Genomic DNA, 24,682 nt, shown 5'->3' with positions numbered 1-24,682 from the left:
CTGTACTGGAATCAGACAGATACAAGCCAAATTCTCTCTTGTAGCTAGTATACTAAAAGGATGAAAATATCAATAATGACAACCAATAATTGATAAATTTAAAGACAATAATCTATTTTTTGAGTAGCACTGCAGGAAAACAAAAGCAAAGCAAATAACTTAAACATTTATAAAATATACACCCAAAAGGTTTTATTCCTGACTACTATACATATATATATTTTTATTACTTCCAATAAAAAATTGAGCTTTTATGATTTTCAATAATATCGATTTAGATATATACCAGAGTTCCAATATCCACAACAGAAGTGTTCAGGAACTATGTAGTGCTGGGGATAATAGAAAGAAAGGAAGAAAGAAAGAAAAAAGGAAGGAAGGAAGGAAGGAAGGAAGGAAGGAAGGAAGGAAGGAAGGAAGGAAGGAAAGAAGGGAGGGAGGAAGGGAAAAGAAAGGAAGAAAAGAAAGAAGAAAGGAAGGAAGGGAGGAAGGAAAGAAGGAAGGAAGCAAGAAAACTGAGGAGGATTCAAGCCTATACCTTCCTAAACCAAAGAATAAAGACAAGTAATAGAAATCCCATGATTATTAGGATTGCTATAACTTGTCTTTATTCTTTGGTTTAGGAAGGTACTAATGAAAATTTTTAAAAAATCATTAAAAATATTGTGCCCATAGGATGAACAGCTATGAGTTTGCCCTGGTAGTATCTTTATAATAGACCAAAGGGATCAGAGAATGATGAGGATGAGAATGATGAAGATGATATTTAACAAAAAGTCTGCATAAATGTTTTTGGGAGAGAAACGCACTAAAAATTGTATAACTGAAACCCAAGCACAAAAATTTGTAAGTCTACAACTGTACCTCATGATGTCTCACTAATAAAAATTTTAAAAAGTAACCTAAATACCTATTCCTTTATTGTTTTGTGGAGGAGGTTTGATTCCTCCATTCCTCTCAGAGAGCCTGGCAAGCTACTGAGAGTATCTCGCCCGCATGTCAAAGCCTGGCAAGCTACCCGTGACGTATTCAATATGCCAAAAACAGTAACAACAATCTCACAATGGAGACATTACTGGTGCCTGCTCAAGCAAATGGATGAAGAACAGGAGGACAGTGACAGACAGTGACATGATTCTAACTATATTTGGGCTATTAACAGAATTAACAGTACAATTAGCAAGTAAATGGTCCGTGAGAAATGGAGAAGTCCTTAGCAGTGTTTTTTTTTCTAACTGCAGAGCAGCAAGATTTTATAAATCTCCTACCATCTCCAAATTAAAAAAAATGTTATGTTACCTCCAGTCTACACTGGAGGAAGATGGCACTACGATAAAGTATAAAGATTAGATTAGCGGAAATGGGACCAGGGAGAGTCCAGTACAAGTGAACTCATGAGCCTGTTCCTTAATGATTTTTGCTAAATTCTCAGGAATTAGAACAATTCAATGCTAAAAATCTTTAACTGCTGCCATTTCAGCTTTGAAATCAGAAGTAATCAGTCTGATATTCAGCAGCACATGAAGAGAAGCATAGAATGCAGAAATGTCACAAATTAGAATTTACAAGCAAAAGTTTTTTCAATGATGGGTTAGGGTGTATGAATTGTAATTTAATTGAGACTGAAATTACATTAATGACTTTAATATGTAAACTTTAATTTGTGTCTATGTTCAATTAGCCATAAGCTGCATAGGATAATGCAAACATACTATTGTATATGATTGCATTCTTGAAGAAGCTTTGGAGTTTAAAAGAAAGGGTAAGATCTTGAAAAACAGACACAATGACCACCATTCAGAGCTCCTACAAAATAGTCATATTATATATTCATTCTTTTCACAAAGAACTTGTCCTATTGAAAATCTTAACTTCACATTGTATGGATATGCTGAAGACTTAAGTGTAACATTAAGGTTTATAAAGTTTTCAATAAAGCAAATAGTATATACATGATGATATCATCATTATGCATGATGATATCTACTATAATTGGTATTATTTCTTATTTTAATTGTTTTCTATAACTTGTGCATTTTTAGAGAAAGTTATGGTAAGTTATTCTTTCCATCATTTGACTAATCTAGTACAGGCATAGCATAAAGGGTTTTTACCTTTTGGCCTGTGTGAAATGGCACACCTAATACTGCAACAGTTAACATACCTTTAAATTGCAGAGTTCTATGTATTAGTTCATTTCTCCTAAACAATTCAGTGAAAAATAAGAAATTCCTAAACAATGTGGGGAAAAAAACAACAACTCTAGTTTTATTGTGGTACATCTGGCTGTTCTCACGACTTACTCCTGGCTTATCACTCTGGGATCAATCTTGGTAAGGCTCTGTGAACCACATAGGGTGTCAAGGATTGAACCTGGATCAGCTATGTAGAAGAGAAGCACCTTACATATTGTACTATTTCCTTGGTCCTTCTAACTAATTTTCATTTGTTCATTTCTCCTTGTATTAGTAAGAAAAGGATTTATTCCAATTACGTTACTGCTCAATGTATTCATAGATCAAACAAAACTTGGCATTTCAGTGTGTTCTTTTTGATAGAATCTGATTAACTTTTATAGAAAAATGACATTGTTTTGTAGCCCTTTCTTCAATTTTTATGCTATCTGATCTTACTGAGTTTAATTACATGATTTTTGTGTTCTTAATGTTATTTTTTATGTTTTATGCAACTATTTGAACTCTTAAGCATTACTATAAATAAATTTGTGTTATTAAATTTTTCTGCTTGGGAAATTTATCTGTATTTATCTAGAAACACCAAATGGTAAAGTGAAGGAAACATTAGAAGAACTGATAAAAAATGTTTTAAAAACTGTCAAAATGTAACCATCAAAGTTGTTTTAAAAGAACATTTATGTAGTTTAGTAACTCCATTTATAGCATCGTTTGCTGCTTAATAATTAAAAAATTTTACTTCTATTATGAAGATTTCAATTTAAAGCAAACTCGCACTTGAAAAAAATTGATAAGTTAAGACTGAGTGGAAGTTTAACCATGAATAAATTTGAATTCAAGGCCTTCAGTTTGAAAGAAAACATAATTTTGGGGAAAGACACATTGCACAGGTACAAGGTCAAAGCATTTTTGTATATGCAGGTGAAAAAATATCTGCAAATCAAAATATATCTTTGTCAAGAGCTTAATTTAATGAGAGATATCTTTTAAACAGACTGGATGTTTCCTTTGAAAATATTTTAACATGTAAACTTCTCTCAGTGTATCTCCCAATAGCATACCTGGGAGAACTAACCTCTTAGCCTTTTTAATGAGTTATGCAGAATTTAAATTTCTGTAACTGTTCTACCTTGTCATTGGTAATCTTGCTATACCTACCATTTCTTGTTCCCTCCTAAATCCTATCTATCCTATGTACACAGAAGGTTCACAAATTACTAATACAATTTAAATTTATTCTCTCGTCACATTCTGGCATTGAGTTTATTATCTGTCCAGCCTCAAAAGAATTCATAAAGGTACAGGATAATTTCATTTTCATCCTAATAGAATGTTAGAAAAATTGAAAATGAAGTGGGTTGGTTCAATTATGATGGAGGAAGTCACATGGTACAGAAAAAGAAGTATGAGAAAATAATGTCAAATGGTCCCTGATGTTCTGTTTACTTTCACAACTTTATGAAAAAAAACGAAAGCAAGCACATGCGGATAATTTCCTTTGGTGGAAAAGGAATAACATTTTTTGAAAACTTTGCCCTGTTCATTATAAAATTTTTAGTTGAAAGGAATCTGAAGTATATGCTTCCCTGGAAGTAGGTATTAGTATTAAGTATCTAAAAGCAAATTCTATTAGGTTTATGGAAATTCATTCACTCTTAAATCACATGTATGAAAAGTGTGGGGCAAAGAAGATACTATAAATATTATAATTTCACCTCATAAAATTATATATTAAACTACTTAAAATGCATTTTTATAATTTTTATTGTCTTTTAATAATTTTTCTTGTAGGTGAATCTAATTTCCACAGTGTTGATTCATAGCAACATTGACCAAATGTTTGTTCTAGGAGATCTAAACTTAAGAGACACATGTTATCTTAAATGTATTTAGTACTCTCTCTTTCTCTCTCCCCTTCCTCAATATTCCCAAATAACTCTGTTATATTTCAATATAAAGTTTTTAGTTACCAACTAAACTTTACCATTCTAGTAATCCATCTAAAATTTCACCCATTTTTTCTACATTTGAATAAGCATCCTGCATTAATATAATAAACTATCAACCAGAAAGACCAAGAGGGATAAGTACAATAAGAAAATAAAAGCAAGAAGGAAGAAGAAACAATGGTGTTAGAAGACAGAATGGCAACTATGCTAAATTTGCCTCATGATAAATCTTAGAGAAAAACTACTCTGAAAGCAAACCCTTTCATTTAAATGTAAGCATTTAAGCCCTTCATCAAACACTAATATTTATTAAAAAAAAGACCTGAGAATTAAATAGGGATTTATCATGGTCTGAGTTTTATCATATGGAAAAATAATTTATTTGGAAAATAACAGCTAAATTTCCAAAGGGCATCTTCTTGTAAAATGCACCAATTTTTCATACTAGGTCTCCACCATACAAATTCTAGACAAAATTAATCCAAAACAAGCATCTAAACATTTAACAACAAAGAATATTTTCAATAGTGTTTCCTTTAAGAGGAAGGAGAAAATTAGGGAAAAGAGAAAAGGATTCAACTGTGTTCTGGAAAATGATGGGGTTTAACTGCAGAGGATGAGTAGCATGTTCTACTGCTCAGAGTTCCCAGATGAGGCAGTGTTTCAAAAACCACTGACAAGATGTCTACAAATACCACACTGAAGTGACCAAGAAAATGACAACTATTACACTGAGTTGACAGCTGAACAAATCAAAAAGCATCCCATGACACAAACTTTTCACAAGCCATCTAAAGGGTCAGTTTCAGAATACTGTCACAAATATTTTTGAGTTAAAATATAATAACTAATATAGAAAATATTACACAACACATTTCTGTAGTCAAACATTTTATTTAGTGTCAATTTGGCTCTCATGGCAATGTCAAAATTACTACTGAGTTTTAGAACAAAAGAAGAATTCAATCTTTTATTCATTGAAAACTTTTAAAAAATTTTAATGTTTTTGTCTACAACTGCTTTCTGACAAAGCTTATACTAAAGAAGTTCAGAATGGGCTTGCATCCACATCATGGGCCTGCCATACCACTGGCATAAAAATTTACAAATACCCTCAAATTTTTGCCTTTTCCTAATACAACAAAATGCGTAATATGAGAGACAGCTTTAATGAAATAGCTATGAACTTAGCAATTGCAATTTTCTGATGATTCAGAAAATATGCATGGAATAAGAAAAAACTAGAGAAAAGAAAAAAAACAAAATAACATTATGTTTTGAAAGACACTGAGAACCACATATTATTAGAACTCTGTCACTGTCACTGTCACTGTCCTCCCATTGTTCATCGATTTTGCTCAAGCGGTCCCAGTAACATCTCCATTTTGGGGCTTGTTGTTACTGTGTTTGACATATTGAATACATCATGGATAGCTTGCCAGGCTTTGACGTGTAGGCAAGATACTCTGGGTAGCTTGTCGGGCTTTGAGAGGGGGGGAGGAATCGAACTCAGCTCAGCTGGTCTGGCTGAGAGCAAGGCAAACACCCTACCACTGTGCTATAGCTCCAGCCCACTAGAACTCTATGAAAGTAAAATATAGCAAAAACTCTAGAAAATAGATGCTGTGTCAAAAGTTATATTATCAAAATTATGTAAGTGGAAACCTTTAAAAGTCCAATTACTGTAGAATAGATTAAAAGGATGATTAAATAGTACATTCATGAAAATTTTAAGACTAGATGATTTCAAATCTAAGTTATAGGAATGATTAATATTTGAACTTTGAATTTAAAGTCATTGAAAGGTTTCCCCAATTTACTCTATAAAACTTGCATAAAATACAAAATCTTCTGAGTGAAAAGCTATAAATTTATCTCATGTTTGATTATCCAAAAACATAAATGAAACATTAGAAGAAAAATACACAAATGAAAACAAAGTTTAGTAAGTTACAAATGATGTGAATGCTGTCATATGGAATAAGGAAATTTCAAGGATATAGAAAATCACCCGCATGTTGAGAGTAGTTTAGGATAATGTTCTCTATAAACTGTTTAATTCTCTAAAGTATAGCACAGCGGTAGGGCGTTTGCCTTGTACGCAGTCAACATGGCCGACCCGAGTTCGATTCCTCCGCCCCTCTCGGAGAGCCCGGCAAGCTACCGAGAGTATCTCGCCCACACGGCAGAGCCTGGCAAGCTCCCCGTGAAGTATTCGATATGCCAAACACAGTAACAACAAAGTCTCCAATGGAGACGTTACTGGGCCCGCTCGAGCAAATCTATGATCAACGGGAGGGCCTTTACTTTACTTTACTTTATCCTCTATACATACAATTTAGGATGGGCCAATTATATTCTCCATAATCTGGTCCCTGTCAATATATTCAGTGTGTTTTTCCAGAAAGTTCATATGTAGCACTCTTGGGGATCTAATATAAATCAATAATATTAGTACAATATTTTTAAATAGCTTCATGTGATATATTTTGTTAATTGTTATTTGATTTGTTAAATGCCTTTTCCTCTCTTTTCATTGGTACATCACTCATACTCCAAATTTCAGCTCAGATATCAATAATTCTATGAAGCAGCAAGTCCTGCCAAACTACTAGGAAAAATCTCCCACCTCCTTAAAACTTTGCTATATTATTGACATGCTTTTATCAGTGCTGAAGAAAAAATAAAATTTAATAAATATACAGTTATATAATATCTACCAACATGAAATTCTGGGGATAACAATATAAGTAGTTAAAATATAGAACAACATAAATAAATCTTAAAAGATACCAACAGGTTTCAGAAGACTCTCCCAGATACCCGCAAAAAGCTGTGTCATCAGGGGCACCCCAGAGGTGAGTGGGTCAACTTAGGGCACACCCAAGCAGAGGTTCCCTCAGCTGAAAGCTACCACACTCCACAATTGCCGCCATGCTCCTGGCTGGACCCCACCGTTCAGAATGAGGCTTAACCAAGAAACTTATCTGCTAAAAAAACTCAGGTATGAGAGTTTTGTGACTGAAATCACAAGGCTTTCAAGGAGTTGGGATGGGCTACCTCTCCCATATTCCTGTACTTATGGAATCCCCATCAGTCATGCACACATGCACACATGCAAACCACAAAGCCACCACTGGGTTAAAAATTTAACCCCAGCTCTATCACCTTGTAAAAAATCTGGACTTCCTGAAATGTCTTAAACACTACAACACTGATAAACCAGTAGTCGCACACAGGAATTGTATGAGACATAATGCAAAAGACAATCAATCACAATTAACAAAATATAAACACAGAAGGCTTAACATGTACAGTATTGTAGTAATCTCTTATACAAGGACTTAATTGCTTCAAGGTGAGATACAACAATCTTCACTAATTTTCTTCTAAGGAAACTTTTTTTTATCATTCTCTTATTAAATTATTGATAATCAATATTAAATAAATTCTTGAGTCCCTACTATTGGGTAGGCATAGGGGTGGTTGGGAAAATTGGAGACAATGGTGGAGGGAAGGTGTAAGGGTCGTGGGATTGGTGTTTTAATACTGAATGCCTGTAACAAATCATCATGAACAACTTTATAAACCACAGTGTTTATATGAAGTATAAGGGGAAATTAAAAAATAATTAAAAATAGGGACGGGCACAGAGGCCCAGCTCTGGGCAACAAAGCTGAACGGCTCCAATTCCAAACAGGTACAGCAAGGCCCCAAGGGCCTGGGACTCTCTCTGGGCATGAGCAGCTAGATCCAGCCCCTAGAAAGTCGGTTTTCAACCCCTGATCTGCGCGGGACAGGCACGGAGGCCCAGCTCTGGGCAACAAAGCTGAACGGCTCCAATTCCAAACAAGAGACATTCCCAACTCCTCGCCCAGTGCCAGGGACTCTTTCCGGATCCGCGGCCGCTAAGGTGGCCGCAAAATATTTTCCCACTACGTATGCCATAGGAACCATAAGCTACCTTCTTAGATGGAAAATTCTCTATTTTATCTCAGCCACTAGAAACACAGTAGACAATAACTCATAAGCCTATCTTAACTCACACTGCATATCAAGCAGAATAGTAACAGTGAACGTGAAGAACTAAACCACACCTCTCACAATGGTAAAGCAACGCAAAAGCCCACCAAACTTTCATATTGAAGAGTCTAGCCCAGATGACACCAACAGTACTGTAGTGTTAGACAACCTCTCTGACAAGGAATTCAGAAGGGAGCTACTTAGGATGCTTAGGGAATTAAAAGAAACAATGGGAAGCAATGCCAATAGAAGACAAGAGGATCTGAAGGCAGAAATGAGGAAAATGCAATCAGAAATGTCAGACCTGAAAAATCTCATAGGCGAATTGAAAAGCTCAGTGGAAGGCCTCAGCAGCAGAGTAACAGCGGCAGAGAACAGAATCAGTGAGCTCGAAGGTGAAGTTCAGAGACTCTCCAGAAAAGACCAGAATATGGAAAAGAGACTCACAATTCGGGAACAGATGGCAAGAGAAGATCGTGATGAAGCCAAGAGGGGTAACATAAGAATTATTGGAGTCCCAGAGGTACAGGAAGAAAACCTTGATGAAGAAGAAACTGTCAAAGACGTCATTGCTACAACATTTCTGGAGCTGAAGAAAACTTGTGACCACATTCAGGAGGCCCAAAGGGTACCAGCTAGAAGAAATCCAAATAAAAATACCCCAAGACACATTCTGATCAAAATGACCAAAACCTTAGACAGAGACAAAATTCTGAAAGCAGCAAGATCGAAGAAAGAAATCTCTTACAAAGGAGCATCCTTAAAATTCACAGCTGATTTTTCTGATGAAACCCTCATGGCCCGAAAACAGTGGTGGGACATGGTGAAAAAACTCAATGAAATAAGTGCCTCCCCAAAAATACTTTTCCCAGCAAGACTCTCATTCATAATAGAAGGAACAACACACAGTTTAACAGACAAACAACAGCTCAGGAACTTCATAGACTCAAAACCATGGTTACAAGAACAACTAAATGGGCTAATTTAAGGCAAGAAAGGCCCCTCAAATACACCAAATTTCAACAGAACAATGGGACAAAATCCCGTAACAATAATCTCTCTCAATGTCATTGGGCTAAACGCACCAATTAAAAGACATAGAGTGGCAGGATGGATTAGAAAATTGAACCCAACATTCTGCTGCCTGCAAGAAATGCATCTCAATAGTCAAAGCAAACACAGACTCAGAGTCAAAGGCTGGAAAACAATCCTACAGGCAAACAGCTCCCATAAAAATGCTGGGGTAGCCATCCTTATATCAAACCACATCGATTTCAGAGTGAGGAAGGTCATAAGAGACAGTGAAGGCCATTTCTTATTGATCAAAGGATCTGTACAACAGGAAGAACTTACAATAATAAATGTATATGCACCTAATGAGAGACCAGCAAAGTACTTAAAACAACTACTCATAGATTTGGAAAAAGACATCAATAGCAACACAATACTAGTGGGAAACTTCAACACTGCTTTGTCACCTCTTGATAGATCAACCAGACTCAAGCTTAGCAAGGACATACTTCATTTGAGGGAAACAATGGAAGAAAGGGACTTAGTAGATATATACAGGACACTTCATCCACAAAAAGCTGAATACACATTCTTCTCAAACATACATGGAACATTCTCCAAGATAGACCAAATGCTGAGCCACAAAACATGCCTCCATAAAATTAAGAAGATAGAGATTGTATCAACAATCTTCTCAGACCATAATGCGCTGAAATTAGAAGTAAATCACACACAAAAACAGAAAACTAAATCAAACACCTGGAAATTAAACAGTGCACTATTGAACAACGAGTGGATTAGACAGGAAATCAAAGAGGAAATCAAAAGTTTCCTAGAAACGAATGAAAATGAGAACGCGAGTTACCAAAACTTATGGGACACAGCAAAGGCTGTGTTAAGAGGAAAGTTTATAGCTCTACAAGCATTCCTCAGGAAGGAGGAGCGAGCACTCATAAGTAACCTAACCTCACAGCTTAAGAGCTTGGAGAAGGACCAAAAAAAGGAGCACAACCCGAACAGGAGAAAGGAAATAATAAAACTCAGAGCAGAGATTAACGAGATGGAAACCCAAAAAACAATCTGAAAGATCAATGAAACCAAAAGCTGGTTCTTTGAGAAAATTAACAAGATCGATAAGCCTCTAGCAAAACTCACAAAGAAAGGGAGAGAGAAAACCCTAATAAACCGAATCAGAAATGAAAAGGGGGTCATTACAACAGAAACCACAGAAATTCAGAGGATCCTCCGGGAGTACTTTGAGAAGCTTTATGCCACGGAACATCAAAACCTCGAGGAAATGGATAAATTCCTAGACACCTACAGACTCCCAAGGCTGAACCAAGAAGACCTGGAATACCTGAACAGACCTATCACCATCAAGAAATTTGAAATGGTAATAAAAAGTCTCCCGAAGCACAAAAGTCCTGGCCCAGATGGATTCACTAGTGAATTCTTCCAAATCTTTAAACAGGACTTACTACCAATGCTCTTTAAGCTTTTCCACGAAATTGAAATATCAAAAACACTTCCGAACAGTTTCTACGAAGCAAATATCACACTGATACCAAAAGCAGACAGAGATACCACCAAGAAAGAGAATTACAGGCTGTTATCCCTGATGAACACAGATGCAAAGATCTTCAACAAACTACTAGCAAATACAATCCAACTACTCATCAAAAAGATCATACACCATGACCAAGTAGGATTCATCCCAGGGATGCAAGGATGGTTTAACGTTCGAAAATCAATCAACATAATCCATCATATCAACAAAAGAATAGATAAAAAGCATATGATTATATCAATAGATGCAGAGAAAGCATTTGACAAGATCCAGCACCCCTTTATGATGAAAACCCTAGCCAAAATGGGTATAGAGGGGACCTTCCTAAACATAATTAAAGCCATCTACCACAATCCTACAGCAAGCATCATCCTCAATGGGGAAAAACTGAGAGCCTTCCCTCTAAGATCAGGGATGAGACAGGGATGCCCACTCTCTCCACTGCTGTTCAATATAGTAATGGAAGTACTTGCAATAGCGATTAGGCAAGAAAAAGATATTAAGGGCATTCATGTAGGAAAGGAAGAAATCAAGCTCTCACTATTCGCAGATGATATGATACTCTACTTAGAGAACCCAATAACCTCCACCAAAAAACTCCTAGAAACAATAGACTCATATAGTAAAGTTGAAGGCTACAAAATCAATATCCAAAAGTCCATGGCTTTCCTATACGCAAACAGTGAGAGAGAAGAAAGCACATGAAAAAAACAATCCCTTTCACAATTGTACCCCAAAAAATCAAGTACCTAGGAATCAGCTTAACTAAGGTAGTAAAGGACCTGTACAAAGAAAACTACAAAACACTACTTCAGGAAATAAAAAGAGGACATGAGGAAATGGAAAGATATCCCCTGCTCATGGGTCGGGAGACTTAACATTGTCAAAATGGCAATACTACCGAAAGCATTGTATAAATTCAATGCAATTCCTATAAGGATACCCATGACATTCTTCAAAGAAATGGAGCAAACACTCCTGAAATTTATATGGAACAATAAGCCCCCACGAGTAGCTAAAGCAATTCTTGGGAAAAAGAAAATGGGAGGAATCAACCTCCCTAACTTCAAACTCTATTACAAAGCAGTAATAATTAAAACAGCATGGTACTGGAACAAAGGCAGAACTGCAGACCAATGGAACAGGGTTGAATACACTGACATCTCTCCTCAATCATATGCTCATCTAATCTTTGATAAAGGTGCAAGTAATGTGAAGTGGAGTAAGGAAAGCCTCTTTAATAAATTGTGTTGGCATCACTGGACGGCTACATGCAAAAAAATAGGCTCAGAACTCTGCCTAACACCATGTACAAAAGTAAGATCAAAATGGATTAAAGACCTCAACATCAGACCAGAAACCATAAGGTACATTGAAGATAAAGTTGGAAAAACCCTCCATGACATTGAAGCTAATGGTATCTTCAAAGATGCCACGCCACTGGCCGAGCAAGTGAAAACAGAGATAGATAAATGGGACTATCTTAAACTAAGAAGCTTCTGCACCTCCAAAGAAACAGTGACCAAAATACAAAGACAGTCTACAGAATGGGAAAGGATATTCACCGAGTACACATCTGACAAGGGGTTGATATCCAGGATATACAAAATACTGGTTAAACTCCACAAGAAGAAAACATCCAACCCCATCCAAAAATGGGGCAATGAAATGAACAGAAACTTTCTCAAAGAAGAAATCCGAATGGCAAAAAAGCACATGAGAAAATGCTCTCCATCATTAATCATCAGGGAGATGCAGATCAAAACCACAATGAGATACCATCTCACACCTCAGAGACTGGCCCACATTCAAAAGATCAAAAGCAACCGATGCTGGCGTGGATGTGGCGAGAAAGGGACACTCCTTCACTGTTGGTGGGAATGTCCACTGGTTCAGCCCTTCTGGAAAACAGTATGGACGATTCTCAAAAAATTAGGAATTGAGCTCCCATTTGACCCAGCAATACCACTCCTGGGAATATATCCCAGAGAGGCAAAGATGTATAGTCGAAGTGACATCTGCACTTGTTTGTTCATTGCAGCACTCTTTACAATAGCCAGAAACTGGAAGAAACCTGAATGCCCAAGAACAGATGACTGGTTAAAGAAACTTTGGTACATCTACACAATGGAGTACTATGTAGCTGTTAGAAAAGATGAAGTCATGAAATTTACATACAAGTGGTACAATATGGAAAGGAACGTGCTAAGCGAAGTGAGTCAGAAAGAGAAGGATAGACATAGAAAGATTGCATTCATCTGGGGGATATAAAGTAACAAATTATGAGATTAATACCCAAGAATAGCTGAGATCAGCAACAGGAGGATTACTCCATAACTTAGAGGCAGCCGGGTATCCTAGAGGAAAGGGCAGCTCAGATAGAGAAGGGAGCACCAAATAAAGGATGTTTGGAGGATCCTCCCTGGAGGGGAGATGCATGTCGAAAGTAGACTATGGACTGAACATGTTTGCCACTCAATGCCTCTTTTGCAGACCACAACACCCAAAAGGAGAGAGAGAACACAGGGGATTGCCCTGCCACAGAGACAGGGGGAGATGGGGGGATGGGGGTGGGGGGATATTATCCATGGTGGTGGAAAATGGGCACTGGTGGAGGGATGGGTATCTGATCATTGTATAATCGAAACCCAAGCACAAAATTTTGTAAATCTACAACTGTTAAAAAAATAAATAAATAAAGGGAAAAATAATTAAAAATAAAATAAAAATTTTAATGAACATTAAAAATGATATATGCAATTTATACAATTAAAAGGACTCCATAAATCTTCAACTCAAAAGGGACTGCAGACTTTTAAATTATACTTACTAATGATATTGGTTTGTTAGTTTGGTTTTGGGCCCATCCCTGTCTTGCTGAGTGCTTGCTCCTGGCTCTATGCTGAAAAAACTCACAGTGGGTGTAGAGTTAAAAGAGTAAATCTGGGTTGGCCATGTGCAAGTTAAACACCATATTAACTGGACTAACTCTTCAGCCCCAAATTACATCTACTCTTAAACATCTTATTTTGAAATATTAAATCAATGAAGCCAAAATTAATTTGAAGGAACTTCTTTTTAATTAGCTGCACAAGAAAGAACAGATTTACATCATACTTTTCATTGCTAATACAGCTTCCTAGGAAATAACTGACCAACCACCTCAAGCTAACAGAAAAAAAATAGTCTATCATGAATTCTAAATCTAGTAAAGTTTTTACAGGAATAAATTTAGAATATGCTTAGAAAGTATATATCTTGTAAAGTTATTTTAGGACTTTTTGTGAACAATAGCAAATAGAAAATACATAGGATCTAAGAAAATTAAAACCTATCCCATGACCTTAGCCCGATAAATAGGTTTTGAGAGCTATCCATTTAGATGTATGAAAAAAAACTATGAATAAAATTTTTAGAAAAGAAAGCCAGATTATTTAAGAAGATGCCCCCTGGATAAAGTCATAGCCAAGTATATTTTAAATGATATAAATTTAAACAAGAAAACGATGAATTTCCCAAATATGATTAAAATAAAAACAAGAAATAGATGAACTGAGATTGAGTTTAAATATAGTATAATATATATTGTAAGGCTGTTTTCTTCATACAACAATGAAATAAATGTACTCAGAAATTCCACAGGGTGTGTTTGTGCACAAATATTGGGGGATGGAATGGGGTAGGCAAATAATATAAAAGAAATTGTAACCCCAAAACTAAATTATACACAATGACTTTGTTTTCATAGACCTCCTACAGCATATATGCCCCTATAAAGACATTAGAACAGATGGAGAGGGAGAAGGAAAACCACTTTTACTGTAAGTTTCAGTCCTTTTCAAAATTATCTTCTTAAACTAATTTGATATTTTTATTTTAGAAAAGAGATACATACATAAATATATGCACACACACACACATATACCTACATTTCAAGTCTCCAACTTTTTTCCAAATGATTTCCAAATATGAGTTTAGACTGTCAAAATTTGATTACTTATATTTACCAGTTTCTATAAATCTTTAGTCACAGTTTAACACCAGAATCAGAGAACAAAGATCTTCTTGTAGAATAAATGGCCCACATTTCCCCAAGGGAATACATTGTTTTGAGAATAAATTGCTTTCACCATGTTACATTATTACATTTATTTTAGGACTACAGGCTAAATCTATAAAACTTGTAATGATATTTTCCCCCTCTCCCAGCCTTATGGGAAAAGACTTATTTTCACAAGTACGCTAAGTCATTAGGAACACTGTTAATTTACTACTTTTTCAAGTCTCTTCATCTCTAATCTACATTGATTTTCTGTCCTGAACACATAATGTGTAAACTTTTAACTCTATAGCAGCAATAAGTTTTCTTTTGGATAATTTTCTCCTGAATACAAGAAACAAAACAATGGCTTAAATACAGATTATTCATTTCCCAGAAAAAAAAAATGCCGAGGTAACACATTTTTTTACATCACTTTTTAGAGAGGCAAAGTATTAGATGGTAGGAATCATTTTACCTGGAATACAGACAGTAGAATGTGCCTCTTTTTTTATGGCTATTGGTAACATTCTGTATCACATGAATTCCATGATCAATTGAAATTCAAACTATGGTTAATCATCAGTGTTAGCTAAATTCAGCAATTTAAAGTTATTCACCCCACATTACAAACTGTGTTGTGACTAGTAGTTTTTATAGATCCTATGACATGAGTATATTGTTCCCAAATATTCACATCGGAATGATTTTAGAAAATGGGCTTTAGCTTTGTTTTGGGTTTTTTAAGTGATTTTGTAGACTCCAAAATTTCATAGTTTAGAATGGCTTCTGTTATTTAGCAAGCTTGCTCAAGGAAAGTAATTTTACAAAATCAAAATGGGAGAATGTGTTCTGAAACTGTCTAGTTATTACCAGTTTCTTCCCTCAGTGGGGAGACAAATGTGTGTCAATGTACAAACACTGTTGACAGGAATATTTCTGCCAAAATATATATATTGCATACTTTATATGTGCATTTTATTATACTATATATGCACATATTATATTACATATGAGATAATATATTGTAATATATGGTATATTCATATGTTGTATGATATATGCATATTGCTACAATATAATATATTACTTATATAGTACAATCTTTTGCTGTAGAAATGCACAATCTGTACTTTGGGAATAGCAAAAATTAAAAAAAAACTATCACTTAAAACCAAAATATGAAAAATTAATTATTCAGTTATTTTTTGTATTATTTTAGAAAAATGAGTATGGCTATCTTACATGGTCTTATACTTTCTTATTCTTCAAACAAAAGAATAAAGATTTATATATATATTGACTTCTAATCATCATGACCCAGCTCTGTCAAATTTGCTTTAGCCACATTATTTTAGTCTTGATAATTCATAATAAAATAAGAAAACAATCTAAATCTTTTCCTTTCATTTAATTTTAGTGTTAGTAATTGTATTCTTAGTTTAAGTGATTGAAAAATTGCAATAAATATACATTCATAAATACTTCAGTGTCAATGAGTATTTTTCAAAAACACAAAAATATTTTTTCTATTAGTTATTTGAAACTCCTTAAAATAACAAATATGGATAAGACAAATTGTCCTTAATATATAATTGCATAGCTATACATTTATATATACATGCACATTAATGATTACTGCTATAAAAGTGTAGACTATTATAAAGAAAATGAGCAATATTCTAAGAGTTGCGATACTATCCAACTATTCCTGTTTTTAGTGTCTTCCTCCAGGACAAAAAAAAAAATTCATTCAAAAGGACATCTCCACACCCTTATTCATAGCAGCACTTATTACAACAGCCAGAATACAGAATCTAGATGTACAATGAAAGAACAGTGGATAATGAAGGATGTTACATGTACACAACAGAATACTATGCAGCTTCAAGGAAGGATGAAATCATATAATTTGCTGCAACTTGGATGACGCTGGAGGGTATCAGGTTAAGTGAAACACATGAGATTAAGGTGGACAAATACCAGATGATCTCACTTATCTATAGTGACAGAATAACACGACAAGTGAATGCAAGGTCAAAGTGCAGGAAATTTAAATTACCCTTGACCCTAGATTACAGAAATTAGGAGGATAAGAAGTAAATACATCAAAGGTGTGGGGATGGGATGGGGATGAGGGGTGTAAGAAGACACAGGCAGGAGGTAACAGGGACAGAGGTCACAGATCTTGGGCACATTAGTGGTATCAGTGTGTATATGTACATATATATATATATATATATGGAGATATACATATATATATCTAAAACCACAGAGCCAACAACTGTCACCATGAGATCCAAAATATAATAATTGAATTTTAAAATGTGCTGATCAAAGTGGGAAATTGTGTGATGGAAAGGAACCTGGGAACCTTGGTAGAAGGAAGCTGAAACTGGAGGAGAGATTGATGTTGGAATACTATATGCCTTAAAACTTTACTGCAAATAACTTTGAAATTTATGATGTCCTAATAGTAATAATAAAGAAATACTATTCGATACCACTGTTTCTGGAAATTAAGGTGTCTGTGATAATGTTCTAGATTATTCAAAATCCATCATTTATGGTTTAATTGTTTTTTATTCTTGAGACATGGAATCATTTCTCACTAAAAGAGAAGCTAAATGCAATCCTTGATACAGATTCATATATGAAAAGCAGAATATAATTTATTGCAATTTAGTGGATTCAAAATACTTTTTTTGTTTTGATTATTTTGGCAGTGCTAGGAATTAAACTTTGTCTCATATATTTGGAGCAAAATCTCTGCCGTGAGCTACATCCCCAACCTCATAATTTAAATTTCTAAATGCTCTTCAAAATAAATGATGAATTTTAAAATTCCAGCAATTTAACCAATACCATTTCATTCATAAAACATGATTTGCTCTTCTCATGGCTTCTCAGTAAAGGGTTCAGAATTAGGGGGCATGGGGCTCAAGTCCTTTTGCTAGTCATATGAGTTGGTTGAAAGAACTAAGAAGTTAATGTGCGATTTACAAGATTTTAGGAAAATAGTATCAAAGCATAACTCTAAGGAGTTTGGAAATAATAATAAAAGTAATAATGATGATAATGATGCTAATGCTTATCCTGATTTCTATAAACTTTAGAATAGTGTTGTTTTACTCTATCATCTCTGTCTTTACCAGTTTCAAAAGGATGTTTAGTATTTTAAGTTTTTTTCTAGTTCAGGACTGAGTCTCTTTGATAAAGTCAATAGGGCCACCCCCTACAACATTTTTTTAAATAATTTAATTAAGTGGTAAGAATGAAGAGCGAGAGGAAGTAAGGAAGGTACATAGGGGAGGTGGGAAGGAAGAAGTGGGTATGGGATTAGATAGGAGTGAAGAAGGTAAGGAAGGGGATATGGCACTAGATAGGTGTGAGTAGATGGGAAGGAGGAATGGAGATGGGAGGGATGAAGTGGGTTAGGAGAAATAGAGAAATGTTAGGAAAGAAGGATAGAATAAGAAAATATTGTTCTGACAAAATGTTCCTTTGGCAATATCATGAAGAAAGATGTATCGTTACCAGAAACACAAACAACTCCTTGGATTATTTTAAGAAGTCTAAAACAGCACAACTAGATATTTCTTTCCGTGTTAAGCAATAACAAGCTTGTACTATTAATAGCAAGCATTGGAATTCAAAATTGCATCCCAAATGAAGATTTATAGGACAATTTCAACTGTGACACAAGGTAATGTTTTCATGAAAGACATTGTACGTTTTTATTTATGAATAAAACAACCAGAGTTAATATGGTGTTTTCTTTAGGATTTCATGTTGTTGTAAATAACAAAAGACAGATTCTTTCTAAGGATCCTGATTTCATATTTCCTTTGCCTGAAATTGAAATAATCTATTTCACTTTCTTCAACATATTTATATTCTTTAAAATGCCAGAGGCCTTCAAAAGCTACTAATGAGTTCTTGTTCCAATTAACTATTTTAAATTCTTCTTTGCTCTTATGGAAAAGAATATTAGTAAAGGAAACAGAACTCATTACCAATAGATTTAAATTCAATTTGGCACTATGTGCTTATTGTTTCAGACTATATTTGCATTCCTGTAAAAATATTTTCATAAAATAAAATGTCTCATCAATAATTTGAAACTCTTTGTAAAGAGCAAGTAACAGTAAAAGGAATACCCTTTTCCTGGATGCTATTTCAAAGCATTTGTCTTGAAGCGATACAGTATTTTAAAAAAGATATTCAAATTTTATAAATTCCAAAATCAACAGAGTGATTACAGAGGTAATATAGCATTAAAACATAAAATATAAATTTCAAAATAAAAATGAATTACAGAGAGTAAATATATTTAATTTATTATGTACATATGTGTATATTGATTAATATATTTGAATAGACAAGATAAACACTAACACACTATGGGTAAAATGAGAGATATATATGTATATACTTACATATAGCAAGGTGTGAAACGTGAAACATATAATTGAATAGTATTATTTGATGCAGTACTAAAGAAATCATAACATATATTTGAATATATAGTGTAACAAACATATTTTATTTCCATATTCCCTAGGGTAGTATGGAAAATACAAAAATAATGTTTGGTTGTGAAATTACAAAATAATTTTCCATATTTTATACTAAGTTGCTTTATGTTATAAAATATAAAATGGAATATACATATCATTATGGCTTATATTTTTATAGGATAAAAATTAATATTAATTTTCTAAGTTCAATGCACAGAGATATGGTAAAAATTTCTTAGGCAGTGTAACACATTATTGTTATTAAAGTTTGCCCCTAATTACAAATTTTCTTCAAAGCCAAGATTATTTACTAACCAGAAATTCTGTTACCTATGATTTAATTCAAGTTTCTTTTAATTGAAATGCATTTATCATCTTTGGGTAAACTGAAAATTCTTAATTCTATTTTATGTCACGTTCCCATTGTTTTAGAGTTTCTTTGACTTTTAACATGGAATCATGACCATTAAATCACATAAATAAAGAAAAAATCTTCATAGAAATGATTCATTATACAGAGGTCACACTGAAACATAGATAGATACAGGTATCAGAAATTGAAAGATACTACTGAACAAAAACAGTTCTGTTTTATTGAGAAATAATCGTAAAGCATTCAGTTTATCACTATGTAAGTTTTATTCAAATTTCTTGGTGTTCTTTTTGTGCTGTATCTGGCAATGATCAAGTGCTTGGGTGACCATATGTGCCTGTGGAATAGACCCTGGATTCTTGCATGCAAAGTGCATGATTCCTGCTCTCTCACCAGTTTCCACAGCTCAGGTTTTTTGTTTGCATGCAGTGTGTGTGTGTGTGTATGTGTGTGTGTGTGTGTGTGTGTGTGTGTGTGTGTGTGTGTGCAGGGGGAGGAGCACACTTGGTGGTACCTAGGGCTTACACCTGGGTTTGCACTCAGGAATCACTCCTGGCAGGGCTCATCATATGTGATGCCAGGATCAAGCCCGGGTTAACCATGTGTAAGGCAAGCGCCCTACCTGCTATTATAACTCTCTAGTGCCCCAGGTGTCTGTTCTAAGACTCTCATGTACAGAACAGAGGGCACAAAGAGACACTTGTTCAACCTAGAAGAATGATAAGCACAGGTTTTGGAAGGATGGAAACATGAATTATTAGGAGAATTACTATTGGAATAATCAGCCCAACTCTTCCCTGCAGCAACCAGAAAATGAGAAAATATAAACTGAATTTATATATAAGGGGATTTTCAAACAAAATGTTGACTGTTATTTGTCATCCTTTAGCTACACATACATGAAAGTATAAGTTAAAGAAGTAACAATGCTGTTTCTACACAGACTTTAAAGGATACATTTCCAATCCGGGACTTGCTGAGTTGAAAAATAAAAAATTTTGCATTTACAGACACCCCAGCTGGCAACAGATTTTTCAAGTAAGACATTGTCTCAAAGAAAATATCAAATTCAGAATGTTTTTTGCAAGTCAAGATCAAATCAAAGATGTAGCTCTAAATCACATTGTTAGACCTCAGAAAAAATCCAGACATTCAGCTATCAAAAAAATTCTAACAATTTTATAGGTGTCTCATAACATCCTAACTCCTTGCCAAGCGGCTTGTCTTGAAAAGATTTGCAAGTACGCATTTTAGTTAAAGAGATGGAATTATAATTTCATATATTTGAAAGTACTGCAAATTTTTTAAAAAGTTGTCGCAGCTTGGAATTAAAGAGACAGAAAGATTTCAACTAGAAACTTAGAACAGTTAAATATTTTAAATTGCTTGTCAGTCTATCTGATATGATATCATTTTCAATAATACCAAATACTATAGCTGAAATTTACTAGGAACCTTTAGATTTAAAGCATTATATGAAGGCATCTTAATATCTCCAATCATTTGTCAAAATATTTACAGATAACTATCTGTAGAGTAACATTAGTTATGAAAATAAAATTATGAAGGAGTTTCCGTGTAATGAAATAGAAAACACATGTTAACATTCTTTCCTTTTGTGGATAATAGTACAACAATGAACTGAAACATATGAGTTAATATATTTATTACTTTCATTTTTCAAGTAAGAAAACTAAGATGAAGTGACGCTGCTGCTAAAATCACAAGGGATTTGTGAGAAGCAAGAAGCAAACCTGGCACTATGATTTCAGACTCACTCCAAACACTATACTATCTACCTTGTATCAGATAAAATGAAAACTTACATGAGGTTATGAACAATACTGTGATATGCTAAGCATTTAAAACTTTATGCTGCAATAGAACACATCCTTCTCTTTGCAAGACTTCCATGGCTAAACACTCGCTGATGATACACACTTCATTGGGTGTGTACCTACAGGAAAAGATTAAGGCCATGCTTTACATTCTTAATCAGTTAATGGAACCCTGGGCCCTAGTTCCCACCATACTGCTTGTTTCAGCACCAATAAACTTTATCTAGATTCCCTATGTCTGAGAGATGAGGCCATAGGAGGGCATCTTTTATGTGTAAGAGACCTTTGTAAAAGTGAAGACATCCTGCTGGTGTATGTTGAGTAAGGCCAAGCTTTGGCAGTGCTATCTTAAATATATGCTTTTACGACAAACCTGCTTTATAATTTTAAATGCCTATAGTCATTTCCTTTGTTAAAAGTATAAGAACTAGAAAAAAATGATGAAACTAAAAAAAAAAGACTATATTAATGAAGAGTCATGCCTGAGATCTGAGCCACATACAAAAGCAAAAATTTCTAAGTTATGGTTCCCATAGCAACTGCAACATTGTTGGAATTCACTTTTATGTTAAGTAAGTTAAACTTGAGTGGGAATGCAAAATACTTTCAGCCAAAGAGAATTATGGAATACTGAGAGACTATGGCTCAGAATTCTGACTCTCAAAATATTAACCCCTTTCTGAATACTGTCTCCCTGTCAAAACTATATATCTAATTCTGTTTATTAAAAATAGTATTCAATTTATTAAATGAGGAAAATACATTAAGATTGTTAAAGGAGAGGTATTAGTTTTATAACTCATAAATATAAGGCATAGGTCTGCTATTCACTGCATGGAGCTATTTGCTGAAAGCATAATTTATGGAAATAAAATCTACTTCCATTCACTTTCATATACTATTAAACCACAGTTTTAATTACTATTGATGTATTTTTTAAGCTATATGCAAATTTAGAATTACAAGAACATTATACACATATAAGTTTTGAAGACCTCTGTAGTTATTTATTTCTACTTAAATTAAAAATAATTATCTGGAAAGTATACTTACTCCGGTTATGTAACGAGGTCTATATTGAATAGTTCCAAATAAACCAAGAATGACAATAATAATATGTACAAAATTTGCCAGGATAGGTGCCCACTGATATCCAAGGAAGTCAAATATTTGCCTCTCCAGCACACAAACCTAGAAGAGGAAAACAGGACATAGATGAGAAAGGGGTAGCATTTAGGATCACATTGCAATTTAGAAATTATTACTGTGTTACCCTATCTGGCATTTGTATCTACCTAAAATTGAACATAATATTTTAAAGGGAAACTATGGAAACTGGGGATTCCTAGACAGTTCTAATCCATCAAAGAACAATTCTTTCAGAGGTATCAAGCAGGATTCACAGGATGTCATCTGTGCAGTCACAGGATAAATTATATTGTCATATGCACTGTCAAACTCCTGAAGTCATCATCCAGCAAATTTGGGAAGCAAAGTCCATACAAAAGATTTGCTGTTAGGGGCTGCTCACATGTCACACTGTACATTGTCAGTAGCGCAAAGGGGGTCAATGTAGAGGAAAAATAACTACAGCACTCAAGATGTCCAGACATGGATCTGCCACAAAGTCACTCCTGTGTTCTCCATAAGCCACTCTCTTTTCTGGGGCACTGGGGGCAGTTCTTAATCCTCATTAGGAAAAATATAGGATATCTGAGTATTGTCTAGGATCTTTTTAAACACAAAACATACTGTATTATAGAACAACCATGACTTTTGGTTGTCTCCTTTGTCTCATATACATCCCAAAACAAATTAAGGTAATGCAAAGTAGGGTCAAAAAGATAGTATAGGGGATCAAGCACTTGTTTTGCAGGCAACTGCAACCATGATCTCCATTGGATACCACATGTGGTCCCCTGGACACCTTCAGGGATGACTACTGAGCAGAGACAGGGATAGTCTCTGATTATTGCTGACCCAAACTTCTCCAACCAAATAAAATAAATAAAATAGTAGAAGATTATTGTAAAAATAAAGCATCACTCATAAATGTAGGGGTGCTAATATAAAATTACCCTTCATTAAGCTGTGCTTTAAAAATTACAATTAAGATGTGAACAAAAGTGAGCAGAAAAAACAGGCAAACAAGTAGGGAGATAATAATATAATTACCCTTCATTAATCTGTGCTTTAAAAGTTACAGTTAACGTATATGAACAAAAATAAGCAAGAAGAACAGACAAACAAAACAAATTGCCAACAATCTAACCAGCCAACAGTAAAATCAACAGTAAAAAACGGCATTTAAATTGGCCAGCAGATAGAAAAGTCTTTTTGTATGGAAAATTCAAACCTGGATAGCAGGTGAGTCTCTGTCAAATCATAAAAAGGAAAATGGTGTGATTAAAATTCAGCTTTATTGTTCCTACCTGCCCTCAGGTAAAAAATATAATAGACTGCTCAGTAAAACATTAAAAAACATCAATGTTCTATTAAAAATATTTTTAACAAGTTTTGAAAGAAAAGAGTTTTAAAACTCCTAAGTTACTAACACCACTGTGCTTTAATGATGCATTTTTTTTGTCAGAAAGATATATTAACTCTTGAAACAGATCATACACCTTTAAATATCTCTGGCTTAGCTTGAGGCTTCTTGATTATCATTATTCTAAATGTACTTATTTTTTTTCTTTTTGTGTCACACCCAGCGATGCACAGGGGTTATTCCTGGTTCATGCACTCAGGAATTACTCTTGGCCGTGCTCGGGGGACCATATGGGATGCTGGGAATCAAACCCGGGTTGGGCCGTGTGCAAGGCAAACACCCCACCCTCTGTGCTATCTTTAATTGTATAGCACATTTTCCCAAAAGACAATGAGAGAGAGAGAGAGAGAGAGAGAGAGAGAGAGAGAGAGAGAGAGAGAGAGAGAGAGAGAAAATAAATCCATGACAACTGCCTAAAAACTCTAGTTATTTTATTTTTGTGGGTGGGGGTTTGTGGTCACAGCGAGAAGTGTTCAGCACTTTATTCCTGGCTCTGCCACAGGATCATCCTGGTGGAGCTCAGGGATCCACCTTGGCCCCAGTGCATATTAAGTGCCTTTAGCTCTGTGTTAATCTCTGTGACTATAAAGCTCTATTGCTTTTTGTTTGTTTGTTTATT

At 34.6% G+C, this 24,682-nt stretch overlaps 1 protein-coding gene across 2 annotated transcripts in view; it reads right to left on the bottom strand.

Annotated features, from left to right (window-relative positions):
• The window catches only part of NKAIN2 (sodium/potassium transporting ATPase interacting 2), an 838,713-nt gene that overhangs the window by 305,663 nt on the left and 508,368 nt on the right, over nucleotides 1-24,682 (bottom strand). For both annotated transcript variants that reach the window (XM_056125230.1, XM_056125231.1), the window contains exon 2: nucleotides 22,569-22,706. In XM_056125230.1, coding sequence (XP_055981205.1) covers nucleotides 22,569-22,706 — 138 coding nt within the window. The remainder of the gene's footprint in view (nucleotides 1-22,568; nucleotides 22,707-24,682) is intronic.

Source organism: Sorex fumeus, unplaced genomic scaffold, assembly GCF_029834395.1.
Source record: "Sorex fumeus unplaced genomic scaffold, SorFum_2.1 ptg000054l, whole genome shotgun sequence".
NCBI classification, from domain to species: Eukaryota; Metazoa; Chordata; class Mammalia; order Eulipotyphla; family Soricidae; genus Sorex; species Sorex fumeus.
This window is presented reverse-complemented; position numbering and strand designations above follow the sequence as displayed.